At 43.2% G+C, this 26,585-nt stretch overlaps 1 protein-coding gene across 5 annotated transcripts in view; it reads left to right on the forward strand.

The window, feature by feature from the left end:
* FMNL2 (formin like 2) overlaps window positions 1–26,585 on the forward strand; it is a 353,117-nt gene that overhangs the window by 243,401 nt on the left and 83,131 nt on the right. For 4 of the 5 annotated variants that reach the window (XM_062186799.1, XM_062186780.1, XM_062186769.1 and 1 more), the window contains exons 5-6: window positions 9,774–9,857; window positions 13,238–13,390. In XM_062186799.1, coding sequence (XP_062042783.1) covers window positions 9,774–9,857; window positions 13,238–13,390 — 237 coding nt within the window. The remainder of the gene's footprint in view (window positions 1–9,773; window positions 9,858–13,237; window positions 13,391–26,585) is intronic. The other variant, XM_062186790.1, reaches the window with a different exon arrangement.

Genomic DNA, 26,585 nt, shown 5'->3' on the forward strand with positions numbered 1-26,585 from the left:
TGTCTGGACCATGTCAAAAGAGGAAAGATAGAAGAATGGCTAAGGCTGCTTTTCAGATGTGTACAGCGTGTGCAGGTGTATGTGGTTATATCAAGTTCCCTACCTTTGCTCCAGTTCAATCCTGGATGTTGTTTTGGGGAAATCATCAAGATCATAATCATTTTGTCATTTATTTACTAAGCATTGGAAAGGATCTTCAAAACAGATTATGAAAAAAACTGTGCATGCATTTCAAAAATTTTTTGCACCCCAGCAAACCAGACTTCTTATAGTATATCTGAATAGAATTTAGTTTGAGGCTCTAAAAAGGATCAGACATTAATTTGAAAAGTTCCCCTATCAGGGCCGGTGTCCCACCTCACTAGGTGAATCCTCCACCTTGCGGCAGATTCTGTCCCAGTTGCCCCTCTTCCAGGCCAGCTCTCTGCTGTGGCCCGGGAGTGCAGTGGAGGATGACCCAAGTGCTTGGGCCCTGCACCCGCAAGGGAGACCAGGAGAAACACCTGGCACCTGGCTACGGATGAGCGCGGCACGCCGGCCACAGCGGCCATTGGGAGGTGAACCAATGCAAAAAGGAAGACCTTTCTCTCTGTCTCTCTGTCTTACTGTCCACTCTACCTGTCAAAAACAAACAAACAAACAAAAAACAAAAAACTTCCCCTATCGGAGCAATGCGAACTCTGATAAAACTGAAGCAGAAACTTGGGTGGAAGAATGATGAAATCGTGCTCTTTCCTATGCTCGCAGATATCTTTTTTGTTTAATTAATTGAAGGTAGTAGGATTCCCCTGAGTCAATGCATGATCATAGGTTGTTTTGCATGATATGTATAAAGAAAATCTGGTCTTATACATGTACTTGGAAAAATGAGTTTTTAAGTGGCCATTTCTGATAATTGTGAATTACCATGTAGTAGTTAATTCTTAAAGGTGGTTATAATATCTGAAGCCATATTGGTCAATTTTTATATCCTGTTATATTAAAATCTTTTATATTTTCTTGGGTTCTTTTTTTTTTTTTTTTTTTTTTTTGACAGGCAGAGTAGACAGTGAGAGAGAGAGACAGAGAGAAAGGTCTTCCTATTCCATTAGTTCACTCCCCAATGGCTGCTGTGGCTGGCGCACTGCACTGATCCGAAGCCAGGAGCCAGGTGCTTCTCCTGGTCTCCCACACGTGTGCAGGGCCCAAGGACTTGGGCCATCCTCCTCTGCCCTCCCGGGCCACAGCAGAGAGCTGGACTGGAAGAGGAGCAACCGGGACAGAATCTGGCACCCCGACCGGGACTAGAACCCCGGATGCCGGCACTGCAGGCGGAGGATTAGCCTAGTGAGCCGCGGCGCTGGCCATATATTTTCTTGGATTCTAAATCATTTGCCCATGCATAATCTTATAGAATGATTTCTTTTTCTTTTTTGTTTAACACTTTTAACTAAATAAATATTTGAGTGATAGGGAGAGACACACAGAAGAGAGATTTTCAATCTGCTTGTTCTTTCCCCAAATAGCCACAATAACCAGGGCTGGGCCAGGCCGAAGCCAGGAGCTTTATCTGGGTCTCCCGCATGGGGCAGGGGCCTGAGCACGTGCGCCGTCTTGTGTTGCTTTCCCAGGTGAATTAACAGGGAGCTGGAATGGATGTAGAGCATCCAGAGCTTGAACCAGCACCCATATGGGATGTCAGTGCTGCACACGGCGGCAGCAGCTTAACACACTGTGCCACCGCACTGGCCCCATAGCATGACTTCTTAACATCAGGCATTGATCATTTGGAAAACTCTTTCACTGAGTTAGTCTGATCTTTCACATGTTGAGATATTCCACAATATTAAAAAAAATCATGTTAAAGTATATTTGATGAGACTGATTGTTAAGTAATGAGAAGCTGTCAAGCTGTGATAGTGAATACAGGTTTCCCCAAATTCTCATTTTTAATTGAACACTTAGGTTTTCTAAGCAACAATAAATACTGTCCCACTTCATTTTTGATCAGATGTCTGCCAGATCCCCAAATCTGAAGCATCCTATTCTGTCAGCCACTTTTACAAGTGAATTCGCATTCCATGAATAAGGGGTATGCAGCTTGAGGCTCAAACAACTGTGCAAATGCTTTTCCTCCTGATGACCCTCGTCCTGAGGTGTGCATCAGAGGTGCTTTATGTGAGCTTCCTGTTTTGTCACACAGATGATTAAAAAGATGTGTACCCAAGGAGCAAGCTTTAATAAAACCAGTGATTTCCCCTGATTTCCTAAGGGCATTCTTTCTTTTTTTTTTTTTTTGACAGGCAGAGTGGACAGTGAGAGAGAGAGACAGAGAGAAAGGTCTTCCTTTTGCCGTTGGTTCACCCTCCAATGGCCGCCGCGGCTGGTGTTCTGCAGCCGGCACACCGCGCCGATCTGATGGCAGGAGCCAGGTGCTTCTCCTGGTCTCCCATGGGGTGCAGGGCCCAAGCACTTGGGTCATCCTCCACTGCACTCCCGGGCCACAGCAGAGAGCTGGTCTGGAAGAGGGGCAGCCAGGACAGAACCGGCGCCCCGACCGGGACTAGAACCCGGTGTGCCGGCGCCGCTATGTGCAGGATTAGCCTAGTGAGCCGTGGCGCCGGCCTAAGGGCATTCTTAAAGTTGCCTCTCCACCCCCAGCCTCCACTCCTACCCCTGAGTGCAGGGGATGAAGAATACAGCCAGTAGTGTATTCTTTGGTGGCAGCAGTTCTGTTCACTGTTTCCTTTGTGCCATCAGAGTCAGGGGCAGTGGAGTGAAAACAGCTAATGTCTTGATCTTTTTACAAGAATAGTTTACCCACATAGTCACCCTAACAGGGTTTCAGGGACCTCTGATGATGGGTTGGCTGTACTTTGAGAGCCAGTTTGTAACACTGCCTACCAAAGTAAATTTTTTGACCATAGTTGAGTCTGCGTGATGCTCATTTGCTTTGGCTTCTTGTGATTTTTTTCAGCAACTTCAGTTCCCACCATGTCTGTAGGGCCTCTCTCTATAGGAGACTGGTTTGAGAGGCTTAGTGGTTAAGATGCCAGTTAGGGTGGCTTCCTGCATTCAGTCCCTGGCTCCAGCTTCTGAATCTCTTACTGCTAACAAAGACCCTGGGAGGCAGAGTTGAAGGCCCACATGGTCCGGTTCCTGCCACCCACATAAGAGGCCTGGATTGAATTTGCAGCTCCTGGCTTTGGCTGCTCTGTTGCTGGGGGCATTCGAGGAGTGAAGCAGTGGGTGGGAGCCCTCTATCTGTTTCTCTGAGTCTCTCTGCCAACCAAATAAATAAAAATTTAAAAATTAAAAAAAGTACTAGAGACTGGCAAAGAGAATCACTATCCCTTTTTCTTGTGTATCTTCTGGCCGTTTGCTTGATGTTAGAAACTGAAAGCCAGGAGACTCCCTCAAGACTTTAATTTTCCATGTGAGTGCAATGAGGACAAAATAAGGGTTGAGGCAGCAGAGAGCACAAAGCTTTGAGCAGGCTACAGTGAAACAGTGACTGTTGGCTCTCCTTGCCTTGAGGCCATTTTTTTTTTTTCCTGGAGCACTTTTTCATTATCCCTGTCTCCTCTAGCTTCTAAGCCTGTGATTTGGAATTTGCCTAAATTCAAATTCATAACAAACGATAATCACACGGAGTCTGAAGCGCTCAGGAGGTAATGTGTGCCCTCAGAGTCAGAAATAAGCCTACTTTCCAAAACCTGTAATCACCCAATTTGAACCCATTTGCCTACTGGCAACACACATAAAAGTATGTAGCGTGCATAGAGGTAAAAATGGGAATACTTTAATACAGGAACCCTAAATTTATAATATAATTGCATGCTCATATATAAAAATCTGTAAAATGAAGTATCTGTATTCTTTTAATGTACTCAGATTCCAGGCCCTGCTTTGAAAGTTACCCTTTTCCATCATTACTTAGTTTCTTTCTTACTGTTCCTTTCCACATGGGAGTTCCATTTCAATTCTCTTCTGTCTTGGACAGAATATCCCAAGAGGGAAAGGATAGGGACAGAACGTTGGTTGGTTTCTTTTTTTTTATAATACATACTCTTATTGCTGAAATGACTTTGCTAACCTGATAGCTTTTGATAAAGGGAGTGAACAGTTACCCTGAAAATTTGTATCTCATTCCATTCCTTCCTAACTGACCTAGACGTGTCAAGGCCAGATCAGAGACCCAGGGAGGATCATGTAGCTTAAGAAAAATGTTAACCATATGGAATTAAACCAGAAGCAGGACAAGTCACATGCTTGTCAACTTGTTAGGAAGTTAGCAGCTAGCTCCTACCTTTCACTTTGACAATTGTCCTTTTTTAAAAGCAAAGCAGAACATTTATTTCTCTATTTAAAAGGCAGAAGTGGGGCCAGTGCTGTGGTGTAGTGGGAAGAGCCGCTGCCTGCAGTGTCAGCATTCCATAAGGGCGCAGGTTCGAGACCCAGCAGCTCCACTTCTGATCCAGCTCTCTGCTATGGCCTGGGAAAGCAGTAGAAGATGGCTCAAGTCCTTGGACCCTTGCTGCTAATTGGGGAGTAAACCAGCAGATGGAAGTCTGTCTGTCTGTCTGTCTCTCTCTCTCTCTCTCTGCCTCTCCTGTCTTTGTGTAACTCTGACTTTCAAGTAAAATAAATAAATCTTTAAAAAAAAAAAAAAGGCAGAAGGACAGAGCAAGAGAGAGGGAGAGACACAGACAGATCTTCCAGTTATTGATTCACTTTCTAAATGGTTGCAGTAGCCAAGGCTGGGCCACACTCAACCTAGGAGCCTGGAACTCCATCTGGGTCTCCCACATGGGTGGCAGGGGCTCAAGCACTTGGGCTGTCATCTGCTGCCTTTCTAGGTGCATTAACAGGGAGCTGTATCTGAAGCAGAGCAGCCGAGATTTGAACTTGTGCTTGCATGGGATGCTGGTGTCACAGATGGTGACTTAACCTGCTGTACCACAGTGCCAACAGCAGTTGGCAATGGAGTACCAATAAGGATTTTGAAATAAAGTAAGAGAAAACAATTAATAATCTTTATCACTGCATCAAAGTATATAAGTATTAGATGTTGAATCAAGAGATTGGTAGCTCAGCCTGTACACTGGGCCTTTGCCTGTTTTTGGTGCTGTAGTTAATGGTTGCCTCCTGTCCAACTTCTGGCTTAACTTTCTGAGTGGGGCAGACGTGCCAGTGGTTGACACAGTGGCAGACACGAGGGACATCTGTGTGATGTATACTCTTTAGGTTCAATCGGAAGGAGCAGCAGTGGCTCTTTTTCTAAACTCCTCGGAGTGTTATGGGCTCTGGAGACAGAGGATGTGAAACCCAGAATGCCCCAAACAGTGTGGACCCATGGGGTTATTTTTCATGTTAAAATGACATTACCAATCATGGCCAGCCCATGAGCCAGACCAACGGAAGTGCCTAAGAGAAAAAGGAAGACTGGTCACCTGCTTTCCTTAGTATGTTCTAGTCTTTAAGTCTCCTGCCAATTAAAAAAAAAGAAAATTCATTATTTCTGAGTCTAATTATCAGCATTTAAAAGTGTCTAGGGCCTCTGGAGACCCAGCAGCATAGGCAGTAATTAAAATAAATCAAACTAAAATACAGATCTAGAAGCAGATGGCTGTGAGATCATGTGTGTGTCTGTTTTGAAATGAAACTTCAGTCGCAACCAGTGGCCAGCCCTGCTGGTTGTGTTTAGATCTCGTAACAAAGCCACTTTGTAAAGAACAAATGGCTCGTGTTTTCTTTGCCCGTTTTGCCACTCTAGCCTCCTTCAAATTCAATGTATGCACTCCGTGCAGTTCTGTTCAGCACATGTGTTTTGTGGCGGCTTACCTGAAGCATTTTTGGGGAAAATACAGGATAGGCTCCTGAAACTGTCTGCAGACCTGAGTTAACCTGGAGTAGATAGGACTAGAAGAAAGAGTAAGCTTGAGGATAAGACAAAGAAAACAACCCCTACTCAAACAAAAACAAAAACAAACCCCAAAAAAAGGCATACTGATGTCTTCTTTGAAGACAAAGATCTTGAAGGGTCATTCATCCCAAAGGGCACATGGTAGGATTGTCCTACTGTTTTAGTAGATGCCAAACCTGGCTTTCATGGTAGCTTCTCCACCTTTTTTGCTTTGTGTTCATGGCAGAAACTACCATTTTGGAATGTAATTGTGGATATACATAAAATGTCATTTTAGTGAGAATAGCCCATCTTTTTAGTTTTTAAAAATGTAGGCCAGCACTGTGGCTCACTTGGCTAATCCTCCGCCTGCGGCACCGGCACCCTGGGTTCTAGTCCCAATTGAGGCGCCGGATTCTGTCCCGGTTGCTCCTTTTCCAGTCCAGCTCTCTGCTGTTGCCCGGGAAGGCAGTGGAGGATGGCCCAGGTGCTTGGGTCCCTGCACCCGCATGGGATACCGGGAGGAAGCATCTGGCTCCTGGCTTCGGATCAGCACAGTGCCGGCTGTAGCAGCCATTTGGGGAGTGAAGCAATGGAAGGAAGACCTTTCTCTCTGTCTCTCTCTCACTTTCTATAACTCTACCTGTCAAATAAAAAAAAAAAAAGTTTATTTATGAGAGAGAGAGAGAGAGAGAGAGAGAGCGCGGAACCTCAAGGAGCTTCCATCCACTGGTTCACTACCCATTTGCCCCTAAGGAATAGGAGTGGGCCAGGCCAAAGCCAGGAACTTCTGGGTCTCCCATGAAGGTGGCAGAGACCCAAGATTTTGACCTATCACTGCTACTTCCCTGGGTGTGCATTAGAAAGCTGGAGTTGGGAGCAGAGCTGAGTCTCAAACCCAGACACTCTGATGGGATACACTGCTGTCCCGACTTGTGGCTTAACCACTGAGCCAAATACCCACCCTCCTTTTATATTAGTTGGAGTTGGAAACCAAGTGAGGGTGCATTCTGGCCCACATGTTCTTTGGAGGTGAATACACTGGAGGAAATCTATAAAAAAGTGTGTAAGGTATTTATCCCTAGCACCTACAGATTCTGCTTCTCTACTCTCTTTGAGTTCTTTTGAAGAACAAATAAAAATGGGCAATCAATCTCTGAAGTTTTTAGCACTACTTGAATGCAAGGTGGCATGATTTTTTTTTTTTTTTGACAGTTTCTTTTTTTTTTTTTTAACTTTTATTTAATGAATATAAATTTCCAGTATACAGCTTATGGATTACAATGGCTTCCCCTTCCCATAATTTCCCTCCCACCCGCAACCCTCCCCTCCCCCGCTCCCTCTCCCCTTCCACTCACATCAAGATTCATCTTCAATTCTATTCATATACAGAAGATCAATTTAGTATAAATACTTCAACAGTTTGCACCCACATAGAAACACAAAGCGAAACATACTGTTTGAGTACTAGTCACAGCACTGAATCAAAATGTACAGTACATTAAGGACAGAGATCCCACATCAGGAGCAAGCGCACAGTGGCTCCTGTGATTGACCCAACAAATTGACACTCTAGTTTATGGCGCCAGTAACCACCCTAGGCTGTCGTCATGAGTTGCCAAGGCTATGGAAGCCTTCCAAGTTCCCCGACTCTGATCATATTTAGACAAGGTCATAAAAGACAGAGTGAGGATAGTAACCAATGATCCTAAGAGTGGCCTTAACCAGGTCTGAACAATTATACAGCATTAAGTGGGGAAGAGGACCATCAGTACACACAGGTTGGGAGTAGAGCCATTGGTGGTAGAGTAGAGGTTATGATTACAAAGGAATGAGGCCCAAGTGGACTAGACAGGGTCTAGAACAAAGGACAGAGTCATTATTAGAGGAGCTAAGAAAGGTGCTGTCTAAGCTACAAGTAATTTTACTGATTGAGAGGCAAATAGAACCTGATAGAAGGGGCTTGATAATAATCTGTTGGGCTTTAGGCCTTGTAAGTTAAGAGGCCCAGACCTATCTATCTCTTCACATGGGGTATATCCTAAGGGAGGTGTGAACCTCCTAGGGGAAGGCACTCTGTTGACTTTCATTACTTGGCTGGCCTGGGAGGAGAGCTGGCCAGGTAAAGGCAGGGGGCATCTCTAACAAGAAATTTACAGTTCTGCCTGCAATGTTGCTGACCCTACTTGGCTGTCCCCTCTACTGCAGTGGTCACTTTGGAAGTTGGGCTGAGTGAAGGGCTTTTCAGCTTGGAGCCAATGAGATCTGTGGCTCTGACCTGGGCATCCTTCGACTCCAGGGCAGGTCCATTTCCAGTGATCCAACTCTTGGCAGAGCTGCCAGGGCTCTTCACAAGCTGACTTCTGCTGAAGCCCAGGCTTACCACATTGAAAGCCACTGCAGTGGACTGGCCTGTTGGGTCTCCTTGAGGGCAGATCACTGTAGAGATCAGCCATTAATAGGCCTGCCACCCATTGCTTCTGATGCCTAGCTTTCTTTTCCTCCTGGTTTGTGTTAAAGCAGACCAGAGGATGCAAGTCAAGGGAGTGCCCGTGTCCCATCTCTAATCTTTGGTGGCCTGAACTACAAGTCTATAGTCACAGGCATGTTCTGTAGTAGTTTTTCTAAGGTAGACAATGCCCATGAGGAAAATTATATTCTCACTTTAAAACTTTCTTTCCCTTTGGTCTGAAAGGGAGGTTTTTTTTTTTTTTACTTACTGTATACTTCGCTGATGGCGATGTGAATCTAGCTATGAGATTATTAGTTAAGTTCTTATTTTGGCTATGCTATTACAGAAAAATGTTAGCCATCTCTTATAAGGTCTAAAGATTAAATTGTGCATCCTACAGATGCCTTCATAATAGAATTAGTTCCCTACCTTGAAGAGAATAGAGAAGTGAAAGAACAAGTTGGGCTTAGAATAGAGAAATGAGGGAGCAAGTCCTAGATCACTTGCTGACGATAGCAATATTACATGAATACTTAGCAAACCGTTTCAACCCTTAGATAAGAACTTAATAAAACATTTACTGGAAGGTCCAATGCCTTCTATAAATTTTAATAATCATGTATTTGAAAACACGTCTTAAATATCTAACATGGTGTAGTTTGTTTAACCAGTAAACTTAAGCACAACCATATAAAATGTTTTTAGTTTCTTTCTACCAACAAGTTTAAAACATATGATACACAGATTCAGGTCATACAAATTAAAATGTATCTTTGATTGATTTTAGCAGCTTAAATTTATTTAAAAATAATTTTTAAACAACATGATATTTGTCACATGTTGGTCTTGGTGTGATGGTCTTTGGTGCCTGCTGCCTTTTAAAAGGTTTTAGTGTTCATGGAAAAAATTAAGCAAATCATTATCTCTATTGAATTTCCAGAAACCCATAAACACTGGTCTCTTACTGGATAGTTTAGTGGTTTCTGTGGCACAGTGTGCCAAGAAGGAGTGGAATGTGGGCTTGGCATCAGGCCTGGATTTCAGTGGTTACATTGTCATGTCCTCAGTCTGCCTCGTTCCCGTGCAGCTTTGGGTCCTTCAACCAAGCAAGCTATCAGTTGTAGTAGAAAAGTCCATTTAGCAAGTTCCTGTTTAAAGACGGGATCCTACAGGCCCTCCTGTCTCCTTATCACGACCGTGCAAGGATGGTACATGTACACTTTTTACTCCTTCTTGTGGCACACTGGAATGTTGGAGTTCTCTTAGTTACTGTAACCAAGAGCTCCTTCCCTGTGTGCAATAGTCTAGGCCTTTCTCCTGTATCTTCCTTCAGGCAGTGAGTGTTTCTGGTGCCAAAACAAAATTCCGACTGTATCCTTTCCCCGACAGACCCCGCGATCAACCTTGGCAGTGATTTTTGTTTTGTTTCTTCAACAGATGGGTCCGAGAGTTTCTGAATGAAGAAAACAAAGGTCTCGATGTTCTGGTGGAATATCTGTCATTTGCACAGTACGCAGTAACGTAAGTAAAGCTAGGCTCACCTGCATTCGAGTTTTACGTGATCACAGAAGATGGCGCTCGACAAAGTTACATACCAAGCGGAGGGGGGCCCACCCCAGGCAGAGGCAGTGGCGTTGAAGGGAGATTGTCTCTGTTTGGGAGGCTAAGATGAAGTCACAAACTTGGTATTAAAAATGCCTTTAAGGCAGAAAGAAAGCCAGTGAGTAGAAGTCACCCTTAGAGCAGCCTTTATTTTCAAAATAAGGCTTAAGGTGTGTATATCTAGATGGTAGGATACTCTAACAGTCACTGAAAGAGATAGGTGTGATAGCTGAGGGTACTTCAAAATGTTTATTTTGGTGAAAAAAATCTTTTGGAATCCATGCATACAAAGAGGCTTTAAAAAGTTCACGGAAAACGCATCTCATGAAAAAACTATGAATGTATTTCAGTTTTTTTGCAACAAAATAAACTCATCTTTTAATTCCGTTTTCCATGTACTTTATTTATTTAGAAGACAGAGAAACCTCTCATTCACTAGTTCATTTCCCAAATGACTACAATGACCAGGGGTGGACCCTGCCAAAGCTTGGAACATAGAACTCAATCCAGGTCTGCCACGTGGGTGGCAGGAACCTAATTACTTCAGCTGGCAGCTGCTGCCTCCAAGGGCCTGCATTGGCAGGAATCTGTAGTCAGGTGCCTGACCCAGGAACGAGACCCAGGCACTCTGATAGGGATTGTGGGCATCTTAACTGCTAGGCCAAATGCCCATTTCCCTTCCACAGACTTGGGGCTCTATCATATTGTTGTAAATAAAGGACAGTGCTGAAGAATAACTCCCTTTTCGATTTGAAAATAATGTCATGTGTGTGTGTGTGTTTTCCTAGTAAATGCATAGAAAATATTGTAGAAATACATACCAAACACAGTGGCATTGGAGGAAGAAGAGGTAAACCAGAGGCTTTTTCTATTGATGATGTATGTGGCCACCTTGCTTGATTTCCTGGCCACAAGTTGACAGGGAGCAAAAAAGAAATGGGAAAGCCAGGGCTGGGGTTGGGGGAGGGTGTTCTTATTTAACCTTGTTTTTGTTATTTCATAAAAGTTCTATTTTCCTGCCTTCAGAAATATATTACAAGACGATTGGAAGGTGTGCATTTGAATGAGACCCTCTCACCTTTTCTCTTTTAATCAAAAAATGTTATAATATCCCCAGATAACACTCTTATACACAGATTGAGTCAATAATATTGTACTTGGACTATAAAATGTTGCAACACAGATGTTGTTTTTCTTTTATTTCACTCTTATAAAAAAAAAGCGATAACATGGCTTTTGTATTGCATCACTGCAGGAGTCAGTCTAAAGACCTGCCCAGATGTTATCCTGTAATCCCGTCACTTCCCTGACAGTCTGTGAAGAGGAAGCTATCATTGTTCCTGCTTTACAAATGCAGAAACTGAATTGTTCCCTGAAACTGGCTGGATGGGTTTTGATACCTCATACATTAGATGGAAGAAACTAAGAAAAATCAACAGACAAGGGCTTATCTTCCTGAGAAATTGTCCTCTGAAATGTAATCCTAGTTCTCATAGCTGATCTCTCTGAGGCTTCATATTATGTGACAATGCAGAATATTACCACGTTGTATAGTTTAAAATCTGGGGTAAGACTGATGAAATTAAGGGAAGACTAAGAAGCATTAGGACTGATGGATATGAATGACGTGCTGCGTATTTGCTGCAGTGGGATTTTACCCACATGACAGGAACGCTTGTTTGAACCAGCTCTCCCAAATGTACCCTAACAAAGAACCAACGGGGAATGGCTGTGCTACCATAAGGGAAGTCTTACAGTCTGTAGCATAATACAGTGTCCATTAAAAGATCAGAAGTCAGATTTATTTGTTTCCTAATCTTGTACCATTATTGTTTATTTTTTTCACCGTTCTTTTTTTTCTTTTAACATTCTTTGCTTTTAACATTATTTAACATTTCTTTTAACATTCTTAGTGTTGGTTTTAACTAGGTAATAAGTTATATGCAGGTACATAAATTGTTGTCTTTCTTAAAACTAATGGGCTGAAAATTTGCTTAGTGTTCATTGGCATGTAGCAATTTTCTATCCAGTAGTATGTGAGGCAGCAGGTCCTTAAAATAGAGGCATTCACTCAGGTGGCTATTGGCTTTGTTTGCTGTGTGAGAGTGGAGCTGAGCTGAGAGGAACTTACTCTCTGAACAGCTGGATTACATGAGGGCTACAGAGGGACCTGGTGCCAATGGCAATGCCCTGCATCATCTCTCCATGCCCCCCACCCCCAGCTTGGCTTGTCCAATCTCAATTAGAGGCTTTGTTTTCAGTTTTTTAGGACATTGCCCCCATTCTCCTTCTTTTCTGTTCAGCATTGCTTCCTGCATGCAAAGACATACAAAGCTGTCCGTGATCAGACCCCTCCACTGACTTGGTACGTCAGTCTGTGCTGTCCAGTAGGTAGAGTGACACCTAGTTTTTAGATGGCCACTCTAACCCAATATTTGATTCTGGTAGTCATCCTTTTATAAAAAGCAAGCATTATTACTTCCAGCACAAATTACTGCTTTTTTCTCCTGCAACATCTCCTAAAAATCTTTCAGAGGATGTTAATGACAGCTGCCTTCTGCTGCTTCTCCCTCTCGTCAGCTGTTGCTAGATGGAACTAGGAGAACAATCAATATGCTGGTTTTTCGAGAGAGCAGTTACTGACTTTGTGAGGGTAAAAAACCATGGAACACAAAGGCCTGTCTGAAAAACGTTACTAGAACTATACAAGAATGAGCAGCGTAACTTGCTGGTTATTCTAACATGGTTAACATGAGTAATAACCTCAAAAAATAGCAGAGAAACAACAGTCTCACTTTAAAGAGCACCACATTGGGAAGAGATTCCAAAATCAAAGCAGTTCCATAACTTTGCTAGTAATGTATCACATATGGTTGGAAAAGTACCCTTGCCAACAAGCCCAGAGAAAATGCTCACTGAAAATTGATGGGTAGGAATAAATTAGTATAAGCCTAACATATTGACTTGTTAAAGCAAAATGAAGACAGCTGTAGGATCTGATCTTCCTTTCCATCATAGCAGTGTTAGCCCTTGGTAAGTTAGCGAGCCTTGGAGTAAAACACAAATAGTTCATCGCTATTTAATTTTCACCATTCATTGTTATTATTTTGTCAGGCCCAGTATTTGTCATTTTGTATTTTCAAAGCTAACATGGAGTCCATAGAAATTATTTTGTGTTGCCTTTGTTTGCAGACTCTCCATACTAGAGTGCCAGGTATTATAGGAATAGCAGGTTACACATCCATGTATGTATGCAACTGGAGTTTTGAGTCTCTGGTGGCATTTCTGTTTCATTGTAGTTTTGACTTTGAGAGCGTGGAGAGTACTGTGGAGAGTTCGGTGGACAAATCAAAGCCCTGGAGCAGGTCCATCGAGGACCTGCACAGAGGGAGCAACCTGCCATCGCCTGTGGGCAACAGCGTGTCCCGCTCTGGAAGGCATTCTGCACTCCGGTAAGTTCCTTGAACCAGAAGGCCACTTTGGCAGGATGCATTGGGACAGCAGGTCCGCTGCTTCCTCTGGTGATGCGGGACAGGGTATCCATGTATCTTGCCACCCAGCACTCCATCTCCAATGATTCCAAGTGAAAGCAGCTTTAGCAGCTCATGACCCTTTGGGCAGTACTTACAGCTTTCAACAGCTTGCTGGAAGACACCTTGTCTTGATTGAGCACAGAAAGTGAGAGCATTCTGGCAAGTGATTGAGTAGGACAAGCTTGTAGGTAGAGATCTGTGAAAGCAGGCAGATGAGGACGTTGTGGTACAAGCCCTGTTTTCTGGGCAGAAGCAGCTCTTTGAGATCCAAGCATCTGAAGAGCCCCTTGGCGCTCTCTGTAGCCTTCCTCCAGTGGCACTCAGGTGTGTGTTTCGGGCCATGTGCTCTTGTCACAGGTGCAGAGTTGCTGGAGTGATCATTCTTATCAACAAGAGAACTTTCAGTAGTGCTCCTTTTCTTAGGAGTCCTTCACATCAACCTCCCATTTCCTCGTAGGCCTGCCTTCTGTAATCCTCCTTGGCTGAGACACCTCTGTGCTGTGGGAAGTCTGTAATCACCTGCCTATACCAGTCACGGATATTGCTGAGTTGTTCATGCATTCACACCTACAGTCATGTGTTCACTGGAAAACATTTTTTGAGCCTCTGATTTGCCAGGCACTGCACTGAGAGTTAATTGTATATTGGTGGGTAAACCAGAACTCCTGTCTGTGAGATAGAGCTATCTTCTGGAGCAGGGGCCAGGAACATCTGGCCCACGGGCTGTATAAGGCCTGTGAAATCATTTGGCCTGTCTCTGCCAAGGCAACCACAGATGGCACTTGAAATGCAATAAATCTATAGCAGGCTAATTTTTAATTTGATTGTTTTACATGGCCCACAAGTGATGTTAGAAATATCTGAATGGGCCGGTGCCGTGGCTCACTTGGCTAATCCTCCACCTGCAACACCGGCACCCTGGGTTCTAGTCCCGGTTGGGGCGCCGGGTACTAGTGCCGGTTGCTCCTCTTCCAGTCTAGCTCTCTGCTGTGGCCAGGAGTGCAGTGGAGGATGGCCCAAGTGCTTGGGACCCTGCACCCACATGGGAGACCAGGAGGAAGTACCCGGCTTCTGGCTTCTGATTGGCGCAGTGCTGGCCGTAGAGGCTGTTAGGGGAGTGAAGCAAGGAAGGAAGACCTTTCTCTGTGTCTCTCTCTCTCTCACTGTCTATAACTCTCTCTGTGTCTCTCTCTCTCACTGTCTAACTCTGCCTGGCAAAAAATTAAGAAAAAAAGAAAAATATCTGAATGGTTCTTCGTAGGAAAAAACTCCCCTAACCCTGATATAGAGCAAGTTCATAAATTTGTATGGCCCAGGAGTTCAGTGTAAAATTTTATTAATAAGATCATTATTTCCAAATCTTGCTATTCTTGTAGCTCAGAAAGCTTCTGTCACTTATTCTAGACATCTGGCAAGGGTACACTATTTGCTTAAGTGTGACGGTCACCTAGCACCACCGTGGGTGCTAGGGTCATCGTACTAGAGTCTTTACATCAGAGTGCAGTTGGTGATTTGTTTCCAAACCTTGTGCATTTGGATGCCTTTGGCCTCAGGTTTTGATCATGGGAAGTTAACAAAAGTTCTCCATAGCCAAGTTCACTTCTGCTAAAGGATTTAACATTTGAATATGACACCTCTAATAACCCATTCAGATTTTCCTTGGTTGGAAATTCCAGAAATGTGAATGGGTTAGAATGAATTGATTTAATAATAATAAGGAGCTTTGTTTCAGTTCGCCTTCTGGAATTTGCCACAGGCCAAGGACTATACCACCTGCTAGTCTGCATCAACTTCACGTGTGGGCAGGGGATGCATGGGCTGATTCGAAAGTTAAATAAAGAATTCCTGTAATTAATTCTTTTAATTCTGAAGAGTTCCTTGATCACCTTGGCCCTTGATTGGAAATTTTCACCACCAGTTTAAAATATGTTCACGGAATTTAATTTATAAAGTATATTTTAATTTGGTGTCCCGTCATTCCTTAGTTAGAAGCTTTTATTAACCAGCTGGTACCTTAACAAAATTTCCTTTTTCTCATTGATAATTTGTTATGTCTCCTGTTAAAAATGATTGAAGATTGTTCCTTGAGAGCACATTGCTTTCAGTAGAATGGAAGAATCAGGAAAACAGGGACGCATACTAGGTCCAAGAAGGAATGTGAGGTACAGGACCGGAAGGTGAGGTACAGGGACATCGAAAGCCAACTTGATCTGCCTCACAGCCAACTCAGAGGAGGTCCTGCCAGAATTCATTTTAAATAGAAAAGACAGACCAGTGTATGGAGAGGGCCAGGGTAGAAGTGCTATACAGAGAAACATAGCGACCACGGGACGTGTCTGGGTGGCAGGTGTGCTCTGCAGCCACGAAACCAGCATCGCATTCTTCTGTTTCGTGTTGACACGGTTCCAGGCTCAGCCATGACACGTGAATTTCCTTGACTGCACGTCACGGTTTCTAGTAACTCAGAGTCAACATGGCAGTAACTTGCATGCTGCTCACTGGCTTGAGACTCAGATTTGCGTGTTCTGAAAAAATGTGTGGCGATGACTTTCCAGCTCTTGTGGCTCATGGATTTGTGCCTGGATTCCTATCCTGTATTTGGTCATTGGCTAGCATCTGTGACTTAACCAAAACAGCAGTCAAAGTACAGGCATGGGGCTCCTGCTGCTGTCATGTACCCGAAGATTATTTACCTTTTTTCCTTTTCTTTGTCCTTCACCTCTTTGTTTTTCTATTCCCTATGCAACTTTCACTTTTTGGCTTCCTGCGGTCCTGTTGCATTCTGCCATCTTGCTTCTGACCGTCTCCTCTGCTGTGTCCTCGCTCATCCTGCTGTCTCCTCCTGTTGTGGTTCTGTCCATCTCTTACACTGCCACTAGACTGGTCTATCTGCCCTGTCGCTTCAGTTCACAGCCACCAGAGCTGTTCCTCTCCCACTGCCTCTGGAGCAGCTTCAGTTTGCACGCTGGTGATGAGGCTTCCAACCGGAAAATCTCCTAAGTCATGGGTGAAAATGACACCCGAGTAAGCCCAGGGTGTGCAGTGGCAGTGCTACGACCGTTCTCCACGTTATAATAGCGTAACTTCATGGCTTGGTACCAACACGCTGCACTGGGATGAAGTCCACTGCCTTTCAGACTTTGGTATACTCTGTTACCATATTGTGATTCTTCATTTTCACAATTGGAACCTCTCAGGCATATTGCGTTTTTACTAACATTATGGTTTTTTAAAGAGGAAGAAGGATATTAGCTCTTGTTTTGCGAAGGTGATTTATTTTGGAAGCTTTGTTGAATTTGTGTCTTCTGTGTGCAAATGCAGACGTTAATTCCCTCTTCCTAATCGCCAGACAATAACAGAGATAGAGTAATCTTATCCAGTAACACTTGACAAAAAGAATTAAACTGGAAAGAAGAAATTTCAAACACTTTACATAGGGGGGTTCACTACATAGGAAAAACTATGCTGTTCTAAAATACAAGGCTTTTGGATACAATTCTTTTTTTTTTTTTTTTTAAAGGCAGAGTTAGACAGTGAGAGACAGAAAGGTCTTCCTTTTTCCGTTGGTTCACCCCTCAAGTGGCTGCTATGGCCAGTGTACTGTGCTGATCTGAAGCCAGGAGCCAGGTGCTTCCTCCTGGTCTCCCATGCGGGTGCAGGGCCCAAGCACTTGGCCATCCTCCACTACCTTCCCGGGCCACAGCAGAGAGCTGGACTGGAAGAGGAGCAACTGGGACAGAATCTGGCGCCCCAACTGGGAACAGAACCCGGGGTGCCGGCGCCACGGGCAGAGGATTAGCCTAGTGAGTCACGGCACCGGCACCCAGGTTTTTAAAGAAGGGGCAGAGTACTAATTTAGGGCCTTCCAGAGGGGACTTTGGCTGCCAACAAGAGTTGATCCTCAACACTAGCCATCAGGGAAATGCAAATCAAAACCACAATGAGGTTTCACCTCACCCCGGTCAGAATGGCTTACATACAGAAATCTACCAACAACAGATGCTGGCAAGGATGTAGGGAAAAAGGGACACTAATCCACTGTTGGTGGGAATACAAACTGGTAAGACCACTATGCAAGTCAGTTTGGAGATTCCTCAGAAACCTGAATATAACCCTACCATACAACCCACTCCTTGGAATTTACCCAAAGGAAATTAAATGGGCAAATAAAAGAGCTGTCTGCACCTCAATGTTTATTGCAACTCAATTCACAATAGCTAAGTCCTGGAATCAACCTAAATGCCCATCAACAGTAGACTAGATAAAGAAATTATGGGATATGTACTCTATAGAATACTATACAGCAGTAAAAAAAAAAAAAAAAAAAAAAAAAAAAAAAAAAAAACAATGAAATCCGGTCATTTGCAACAAAATGGAGGAATACGGAAAGCATCTTGCTGTGTGAAATAAGCCAGTCCCAAAGGGTCAAATATCATATGTTCTCCCTGATCGATGACAACTAACCGAGCACCAAAAAAGAAACCTGTTGAAGTGAAATGGACACTATGAGAAACAATGTCTTGATCAGCCCTTGTCCTGACTATCAAGGAGCAACTTACTATTTTATTCCTTTTAGTATTTTTTTGTTCTACTTAATACCATTGGTTGAACTCTGTATTTAACATACAATTATTCTTAGTCATTTAAATTTAACTGAAAAGTGATCCCTGTTAAATATAAGAATGGGAATAAGAGAGGGAAGAGATGTATAGTTTGGCACATGCTCACTCAGACCCTAATGGTAAAGCTAGAAACATGCCAGGGGATTCCAATTCAATCCCATCAAGGTGGCATGTACCAATGCTGTCTCGCTAGTCAAAGTGATCAGTTTCAATTCATAATTGATCAAAAAGATAGGATTAAATGTCAAAAGGATTACATAAATAAGACCAGTGTCTGCAAATAATAATTGATAGAATTAAAAAGGAGAGAATGATCCAACATGGGAAACGGGGTACACAGCAGACTCATAGAATGGCAAATGCCCTAAATAGCACTCTGGCCTCAGAATCAGCCCTTAAGGCATTTGGATCTGGCTAAAAAGCCCATGAGAGTTTCTCAGGCATGGAAAGCCAAGACATTGTGGCAAAAAAAAAAAAAAATGACCTAAATGAAAGATCTCTGTGAGTGAGATCCCAGTGGAAAGAACATGCCATCAAAGAAGGCAGTACCTTTCTCTGAAGGGAGGAGAGAACTTCCCCACTTTGAATATGGCCTTTTCTAAATAAGATCGGAGGTGGTGAACTCAAGAGGCTTCCATAGCCTTGGCAGCTCATGACAAGAGCCTTGGGTGATTACTGACATCATAAATAAGAGTGTCAGTTGTTAAATCAACAACAGGAGTCACTTTGCTCCTACTCTCCATGTAGGACCTCTGCCCTTAATATGTTGTACTATGCGAATTAATGGTAAAACTACTACCCAAACAGTACTCTATACTTTGTGTGTCTTTGTGGATGCAGTCTGTTGAAATCTTTCCTTAGTATATACTAAGTTGATCTTCTGTATATAAAGATAATTGAAAATGAATCATGATGAAGAATGGGATGGGAGAGGGAGTGGGAGATTATGGAGGGAAAAGCCACTATAATTCAAAAGTTGTACTTTCAAAATCTATATTTATTAAATAAAAGTTGAAAAAAAAATTGATCCTTAAGTTGAAGAAAGGTTGCTCCAGGTGGAGGTGAATGGAAAGGCTGTGAAATGAATGAAACTTTTTACCAAAGATCAGGCATGGCCAGGGAAGAGGGGAAAGTGTGTCCTTCCAAGGACAGAGGGCGTGTGATGTGATGGAAGTGAGGGCTGCACCTTGAAGAGAGTAGGTCAGAGATGTCTGAAGCTGAAAAAGTCCTGGTGGTCTTCAGTCCAGCCCTTCTCACTGGTGTGAAGAATATCCACATTGCTTTTAATATATTGATTAATGTACTTAATATTATTTTACATCTATTTATATTAAGATGTATTTATTTGAAAGTCAGGGTTGGGGGGGGGGGGACTCCATTGGCTGGCTCACTCCATTGGATGGCCACAACACCTGGGGCTGGGCCAGGCTGAAGGCAGGAGCCATGAGTGTCATGTGGGTCTCACAAATGGGTATCAGGGTACCAAGTACTTGGGCCATGTTCTGCTGCTTTCCCAGGTACATCAGCAGGGAGCTGGGTTGAAAGTGGAGCAGCTAGGACTTGACCTGGCACCATATGGGATGCCAGCATTACAGGTGGTGGCTTAACCCACTGTGCCACAGTGCCTGCTCCCATATTAGTTACTATTAATGACACTTTTTAAGATTTGCTTATTTTTATTGATTGGACAGACAGAGAACAGGAGACAAAGATCTTCCATCTGTTGGCCCGCTCCCCAGATGTCTGTAACCTCTGGGTCTGGGAACTGGGAACGCAATCCAGGTCTCCCACATGGGTAGCAAAAACCCAAGTATTTGAGCCATGACCTGCTGCCTCCCAGGATGCACATTAGCAAGAAGCTTGAATCCAGAGCGAAGCTAGGACTCAGGCCCAGGCACTCCATAGGGAATGTTAGCATCCCAAGTGACATCTCCACCGCTACCGCAATGCCCACCTTCTGCTATTCTTTCTGGACTCCCCTAGAATAAGCATTTTACTGGTTTTGCTAAGGCTGTTATTTTCATGGAACCCTGTTGTGTGCATAGTCATCATGTGACTCTTTGCCATCTGTATGTGTAGTGAATTTACGTGAAGAGATGAGTTTATATCCTTGTTCATACATTTTAGTACAGGGATCCATTCCTGGTGCTGTTTTCCATAGGAGTCATCAAAAAAAAAAATTGTGTATGTTTGTGTTCACTTAGAAAAACAAAGTGGCAGAAAGAGAGGGCAAGAGATCGTCCATCTGCTGGTTTACTCTCAAGCTGGGAATCTGGAACTCCATCCTGGTCTCCCACATGGGTGGTGGGCCCAAAGCACTTAAGCCATCTTCTGCTGCCTTACAGTGCATTAGCAGGGAGCTGGTTCAGAGGTGGGCAGCCAGGACTGAACCAGCACTCCCATGTGAGATGCGAGCATGGGAAGTGGAAGCTTAATCCACTGCACCGCAATGCCAGCCCCATAGGAGCAATTTTAAAAAGCATTTTTAAGTGACACAAAGACACAGAGAGCATTGATATAATTTTTGTTGGGGAGGGAAACTTTCATTGAAGGTCCATTGTGGGCCAGTTTCTGTGCTAAGAGCCATTTGGGGCCGGCGCTGCGGCTCACTAGGCTAATCCTCCGCCTGCGGCACCGGCACACCAGGTTCTAGTCCCAGTTGGGTCACCGGTCCTGTCCCGGTTGCCCCTCTTCCAGGCCAGCTCTCTGCTGTGGCCTGGGAGGGCAGTGGAGATGGCCCAAGTGCTTGGGCTCTGCACCTGCATGGGAGACCAGGAGGAAGCACCTGGCTCCTGGCTTCGGATCGGTGCAGTGCTGGCCGTAGCGGCCATTTGGGGGGTGAACCAACGGAAGGAAGACCTTTCTTTTTGTGTCTCTCTCACTGTCTAACTCTGCCTGTCAAAAAAATAAAATAAGAGCCATTTGGGGTTTCCTTCTCACAGTGCTTCTGTGAGGTAGCTGCTGTCATTACCCTTGGAGGACACTGGGTCCTGTTACCAAAGAGGAGGTGAAGGAGGCAGGATCTGAATGCAGGTGGCCTGAGTCCTGCAGGTCCACTTGTCATTATAGGGATTGTCTCCTGCCTAGAGGGGGGACTTCTGCCCCCAAGCCACAGCAGGGGCTTTGGCTGATCCTTCACAGGAGATGGTCACACAGGTTCCAAATGAGCTAGTGCAGACCCCGGTCAGTATCCTGGAATATGTCACCAATGTTAGAAAATATGGCTGTTTTAGAGATGTGCAAAACTGTTTGCTGATTATGTGACAAGAAGAGGATAAAAAGCTGTGTATTTATGATTTTAGTGTTACCTACTTGCACATGGGAAGACATTGAAAGGAATGTTTAGTAATGAAAATACTGATTGTGTTTTAAAAGATTGTTAGCTAGTAGAAAGAGCTAGAGAGAGAGGAAGAGAGACATGTATCTATCATCTGATGGTTCACTCTCCAAGTGGCTGCAGCAGCTAGGAGCCAGGATCTCCATCCTGGTTTCCACATGGCGTCAGGGGCTCAAATACTTGGGCCCTCTTCCACTGCTTTCCTAAGCACATTAGCCAGAAGTTGGATTAGGAAGTGCAGCAGCCAGTACTAGAACCTACAGTATAATATGGGATGCTAGCATTACAAAGCAGTAGCTTAACTCACTGTGCCACAACACCGGTCCCCATAGTGACTATTTTTGCAGACGTAGATTATGGGTACACTTTCGAAATTTTTGTTTTTATCCTATTACTGATATAAAATCTTTGCAATAGGTGCCAGTGACTAGAGTAGCGAGGGCTACATTAGAAAGAGCTTTCGGTTGGCTTTTCTCAACAGTGGAATGGGAAATGACCTGTGGCAACCCAGCTTTTCATGGTCTACTGCCTGCATTAGATGTCGGTTGGAGGAAGGGGTTACTGAGGTGGCTAATGCTTGAATCTCAGCGTGTGTCACTTTGCTACTATGCAGTGCAAAGGCCAACTAGGAGAAGATTCAAAAATTGACTTGGTGGTCAAATAAAGGAAAGAGAAGCGTGTATGATTGATTAGAAGGGAAACAGACCTATGAGGGGAGATGGAAAAATCAGAACTCAGTGGGAACGTCAAGGTCACATAGTCCAGCCTGCGTTTTGCTAATGAGGTGCTGTAGGCCTTGCTCTCCAGAATGTCACCTGGTTCCTGCAGCTCCTTCTCCACTTCGGGAGCTGATGGATTCGGTGGCTTGTTGACTATTGCAGTTAATGCTTTGTGTTCACAGCAGTATTTTCCTAACTTTGGAACAGTCATCCTATTTAAGGATATAGGACTCTATTCCATTTTGCTTATAAACCAAGTGTTATTTTAGGAGGATAAGGCTTTTTCAAGCTGTTTTATTTCAACAATTAGTATTTTACTATCAGTTCTCCTTGTCAGGGGGAGATACTACCCAAACTCTTTTCTTTAACAGTTACACATGTCACATACAAAAGGTGCTGGGATTCCATAGTTAGAAATTCAAGGCTGAAATTTTTATTTGGATTCACAAGAAGAAGGTTGAACTTGGTTTTGTCCTTTGTTTCAGCTTATGTGTATTAGGAGTGTGGTTTCTGACAAGATCCTGATCTCCTGTTTTCTTCCTTCTCCTTCCCCTCATTTATGTAACAACTGTGATTTTATAGCTTTCATCATTAAGAGTTGTTGTGACTGCATTTCATTCTGCACATCTTTCTTGTTTCATTTCTTCTAAATTTTCCCTCTGGAAGTGTACTGAAGAATTTGACCCACTATTAGCACAGAACTTGATTTTTCAAATGGGAAAAAGCTAAAAAGATAAAAAAAAATTTTAAATGGTATTGTCAAAGCTTAACTTCCCTCTGCTCACCCCGTGATGTGGCAAATGCTGATTAAAATTTTCATTAACACCTAATTTAGAAGGAGAGAAGACATTGTTAAGGGAGTAGAAGAAAAAGGAATGGTAAGGAGACAGTCATTGTATAAAACACACACATGGTATTTCTGTATTTCTGAGGAAGAAGAAATGTCGAAGACACTCCTTAACCTGGTAGAAAGTTGATCTGAAGATTTGAAATTGCAGAAAATGTGACAACCTTCTGTAAAATAGACTTTCTAAATTTGGCAGATTTTCCAGAAATAATCTGTAGCTATAATTTTTTGGATTTCTTTTATCACATTCGCAATCAGAAATAACTGGGGATGGGTTTGGTTGTTGCGTATCAGTTTTGTAGTTCTTTTTTTGCGTAGTGAAAGTTATTAAAAGGGAAAAATACACTTTGATAAAAATGTACTTGGGTTAAGAATTTATAATCCAGCTTTACGATTTGGAATTTTATAATGGCTCTACAAGTGAAAATGGTGACAACCTTTAGTGATAGCTTGTGTACACACCGTCCTAGCAGTTTGTCAAGTAATTCCTGCTAGAGAAAGATTGACTTCACTTGTCCCATCTTTTTTTTTTTTTTTTTTAAGATTTATTTTATTTACTTGAAAGTCAGAGACTCACATAGAGAGGAGAGGCAGAGAGAGAGAGGTCTTCCATCCTCTGGTTTACTCCCCAGTTGGCCGCAATGGCCGGAGCTGTGCCGATCTGAAGCCAGGAGCTAGGAGCTTCCTCCAAGTCTCTCACGTGGGTGCAGTGGCCCAAGGACTTGGGCCATCCTCTACTACTTTCCCAGGCCATAGCAGAGAGATGGATCGGAAGAGTAGCAGCCGGGACTAGAACCGGCACCCAAATGGGATGCTGGCACTTCAGGCCAGGGTGTTAACCCGCTGCACCACAGTGCCAGCCCCAGCTTGTTGCATCTCTTTATTGGATTATTTCTCGAAGGATCAGCTAACTGAGAGAGACGATGTGGAATGGGAAAACAAGACATCTTGCCATTGTGTTATGGATTCTGATTGAGGAGAAAATAGATTCTAGGACTTGCATCATGTGTTGTGAGATTAAATTAAGAGTTGTTCATTGACACAATTGTGAATATTCAGTAAAGAGGTAAGACACTGAAGGTGACTCAGCAAATTTTTACAGCCATGGTCTACAGTCCGTTCATAGCTAAGATCTCTTGTGTACTTAATTTGTGAATGGTGCCTTGTCATATGTTGAAGATACAGAAAGATGTATTAAATAGTTGTGTATGATTTATGGCTGATAAGGGACTTTTACCATTTATTATATCTTCATGATATCTTTGGGAGAAATTCAAATATTTTTAACCCATTTTACAGATGAGGAAGTTATATCGTAGGTAGTAAGTGGCACAGCTAGGATTTATTATCAAAGTCTTCTTCTTTCTACTAAGTTGCAGTGTTTTTATCTACAATTTGAGAAAACATGTCTGTTAAATGTCAAGTGATTCAAACCAAAACTATTGATAGAGAAATCCAGTGGCTGGATTGAACAGATCCTAGAGTGAATTCATGGGATGTGGTTTAGGTAGGAAACAACAGTGAATGAAACTTGGAGGAGTGGCTTGCAGGTAGGGGCATGGTGTGAGCACTGTAGGTGGTGAGACCTCATTGTTCCCTTAAGGAAATGATGAGAGGAGTCTAAATGGAAGTGGTTTATAACCAGTTTATGTAATGTTTTGAGGTCCAGGCTGTGGAACTGTCACTGTAGTGCAGTGCTCTACTGAAGGTTTAGGAAAGAGGGGTTAATTTGGGATTAGCATGGAATAATTGTATTTATAGGTTGCAGTAGTGAGATGGATTTTGTGGATACTTTTTGTCCCAGAATATATCCTGATAAGTTAACCGTTCAATAGCAAATGATTTTGACAAAGTGAATATGATAAAAAAAAAATAAAATTAAGACTACTAGTAGTTTTTCATTCATATAATGAGTCAGGACCCTTCACTTAGTCTGTTTGGACTATGTGTACTGTTCTAGCTGCAGTCTGGTCTTCTAGTGGGAAATAGAGACAAACAGAACATTTCAATATAGGATTTAATAAAAGCTCATTTGGAATTTTGTCTCCTCTCCCTCCTTCTCCCCTCTCCTTTTCAGTTATAACAATCTGGACTCAACTGTTTCAGTCCTGTTTGTTTTGGCTATAGAGACAGTCAGAAAGGTGCTTGGCTCTTTTTTTTTTTTTTTCTTTTAGCAACATTTATTTTATGAGTTTAATTGATAGAAAAAAATATGTCCAAGTGATGTCATGTCTGGAGGGTAAGAGAGAGGAAATCTAAAACCTCAAGTGTTGGTTGAAGTTCTATGAGCCCAGACTTTGGACCCATAAAAGACTAATACAATTATCCCAAATTATGTGACATGCCGAGTTAGTGGTGGGTTTCAGTTTGGGTTGAACCATTACATCAGCTTCTAAGGGAGTTCTAATTCCTATTTATTTACGGGTAGTTTGACATTTGAATAGTTTGATAGGCTCACTGAAAATACTTTTTTGTAAGAGAAAAGTGTACGTTTTCTTTTTCTAGTTGCTGTTTAACTCCTAGACATGTTGAATCTCCTCCTGTGGAAGCTCCATAGGAGGATCACGATAGACCCTTTTGCCGGTCTCTGGGAAATCCTGATTAATTTAGTTGTTCAAGGGGTTCTGCAGTCATGTGCAGTCTGTGGCTAACAGAAACTCAGGGAAAAAAAGGAAGCATTTAAATGTCTGAAAATACATATATGTGTTGAGAAAACAGATGGGTAATCACACTCATTTCAAGGCATCACTGGGCTTCAGTTTTGATGTTCATTAAGTTCTTGGGAATTCACAGGTTTAGATCTGCAGGTAAATCCATTGTTGGAGCTTTTGCCCAGGAGCAGAGATCTTCCAGAATGGTCATGAACTCTCCACTTTGCACTGCTTGTGTTTATGACTTTTTAGGTTTTAGTTTACTGCTTTGTATTCCTAAACATTAGAGACTAGCTCAAAATTATTGTAGCTTCCTGTTTGGATTGCTTTGTGATGGGCAGTGTTTTAAGGCCAGCAAAAATTACTCTAACCAGAACTCTGAAGAAGATTTTATATATATATATATATATATATATTTATATTTATATTTATATTTATATATTATATATATAAAAAATTCAGGCTGTGAACACTTAACCTAGCAAGAGAAGTTTCTTAGTTTCTAATCTGTAGTTAAGCAAATGCAAGAGATTGACTTTTCTGGATTTTCTTTGCTGACCTTACCTTTTGCGTTCTTGAGTCAAAAAAATTGAGGTTTTGGCCGGCGCCGTGGCTCAACAGGCTAATCCTCCGCCTTGCGGCGCCGGCACACCGGGTTCTAGTCCCGGTCGGGGCACCGATCCTGTCCCGGTTGCCCCTCTTCCAGGCCAGCTCTCTGCTGTGGCTAGGGAGTGCAGTGGAGGATGGCCCAAGTCCTTGGGTCCTGCACCCCATGGGAGACCAGGAGAAGCACCTGGCTCCTGCCATCAGAACAGCGCGGTGCGCCGGCCGCAGCGCGCTACCGCGGCGGCCTTGGAGGGTGAACCAACGGCAAAAGGAAGACCTTTCTCTCTGTCTCTCTCTCTCACTGTCCACTCTGCCTGTCAAAAAAAAAAAAA

The sequence above is a fragment of the Lepus europaeus genome, chromosome 1 (genome assembly GCF_033115175.1).
Source record: "Lepus europaeus isolate LE1 chromosome 1, mLepTim1.pri, whole genome shotgun sequence".
In the NCBI taxonomy this organism is placed as follows: Eukaryota; Metazoa; Chordata; class Mammalia; order Lagomorpha; family Leporidae; genus Lepus; species Lepus europaeus.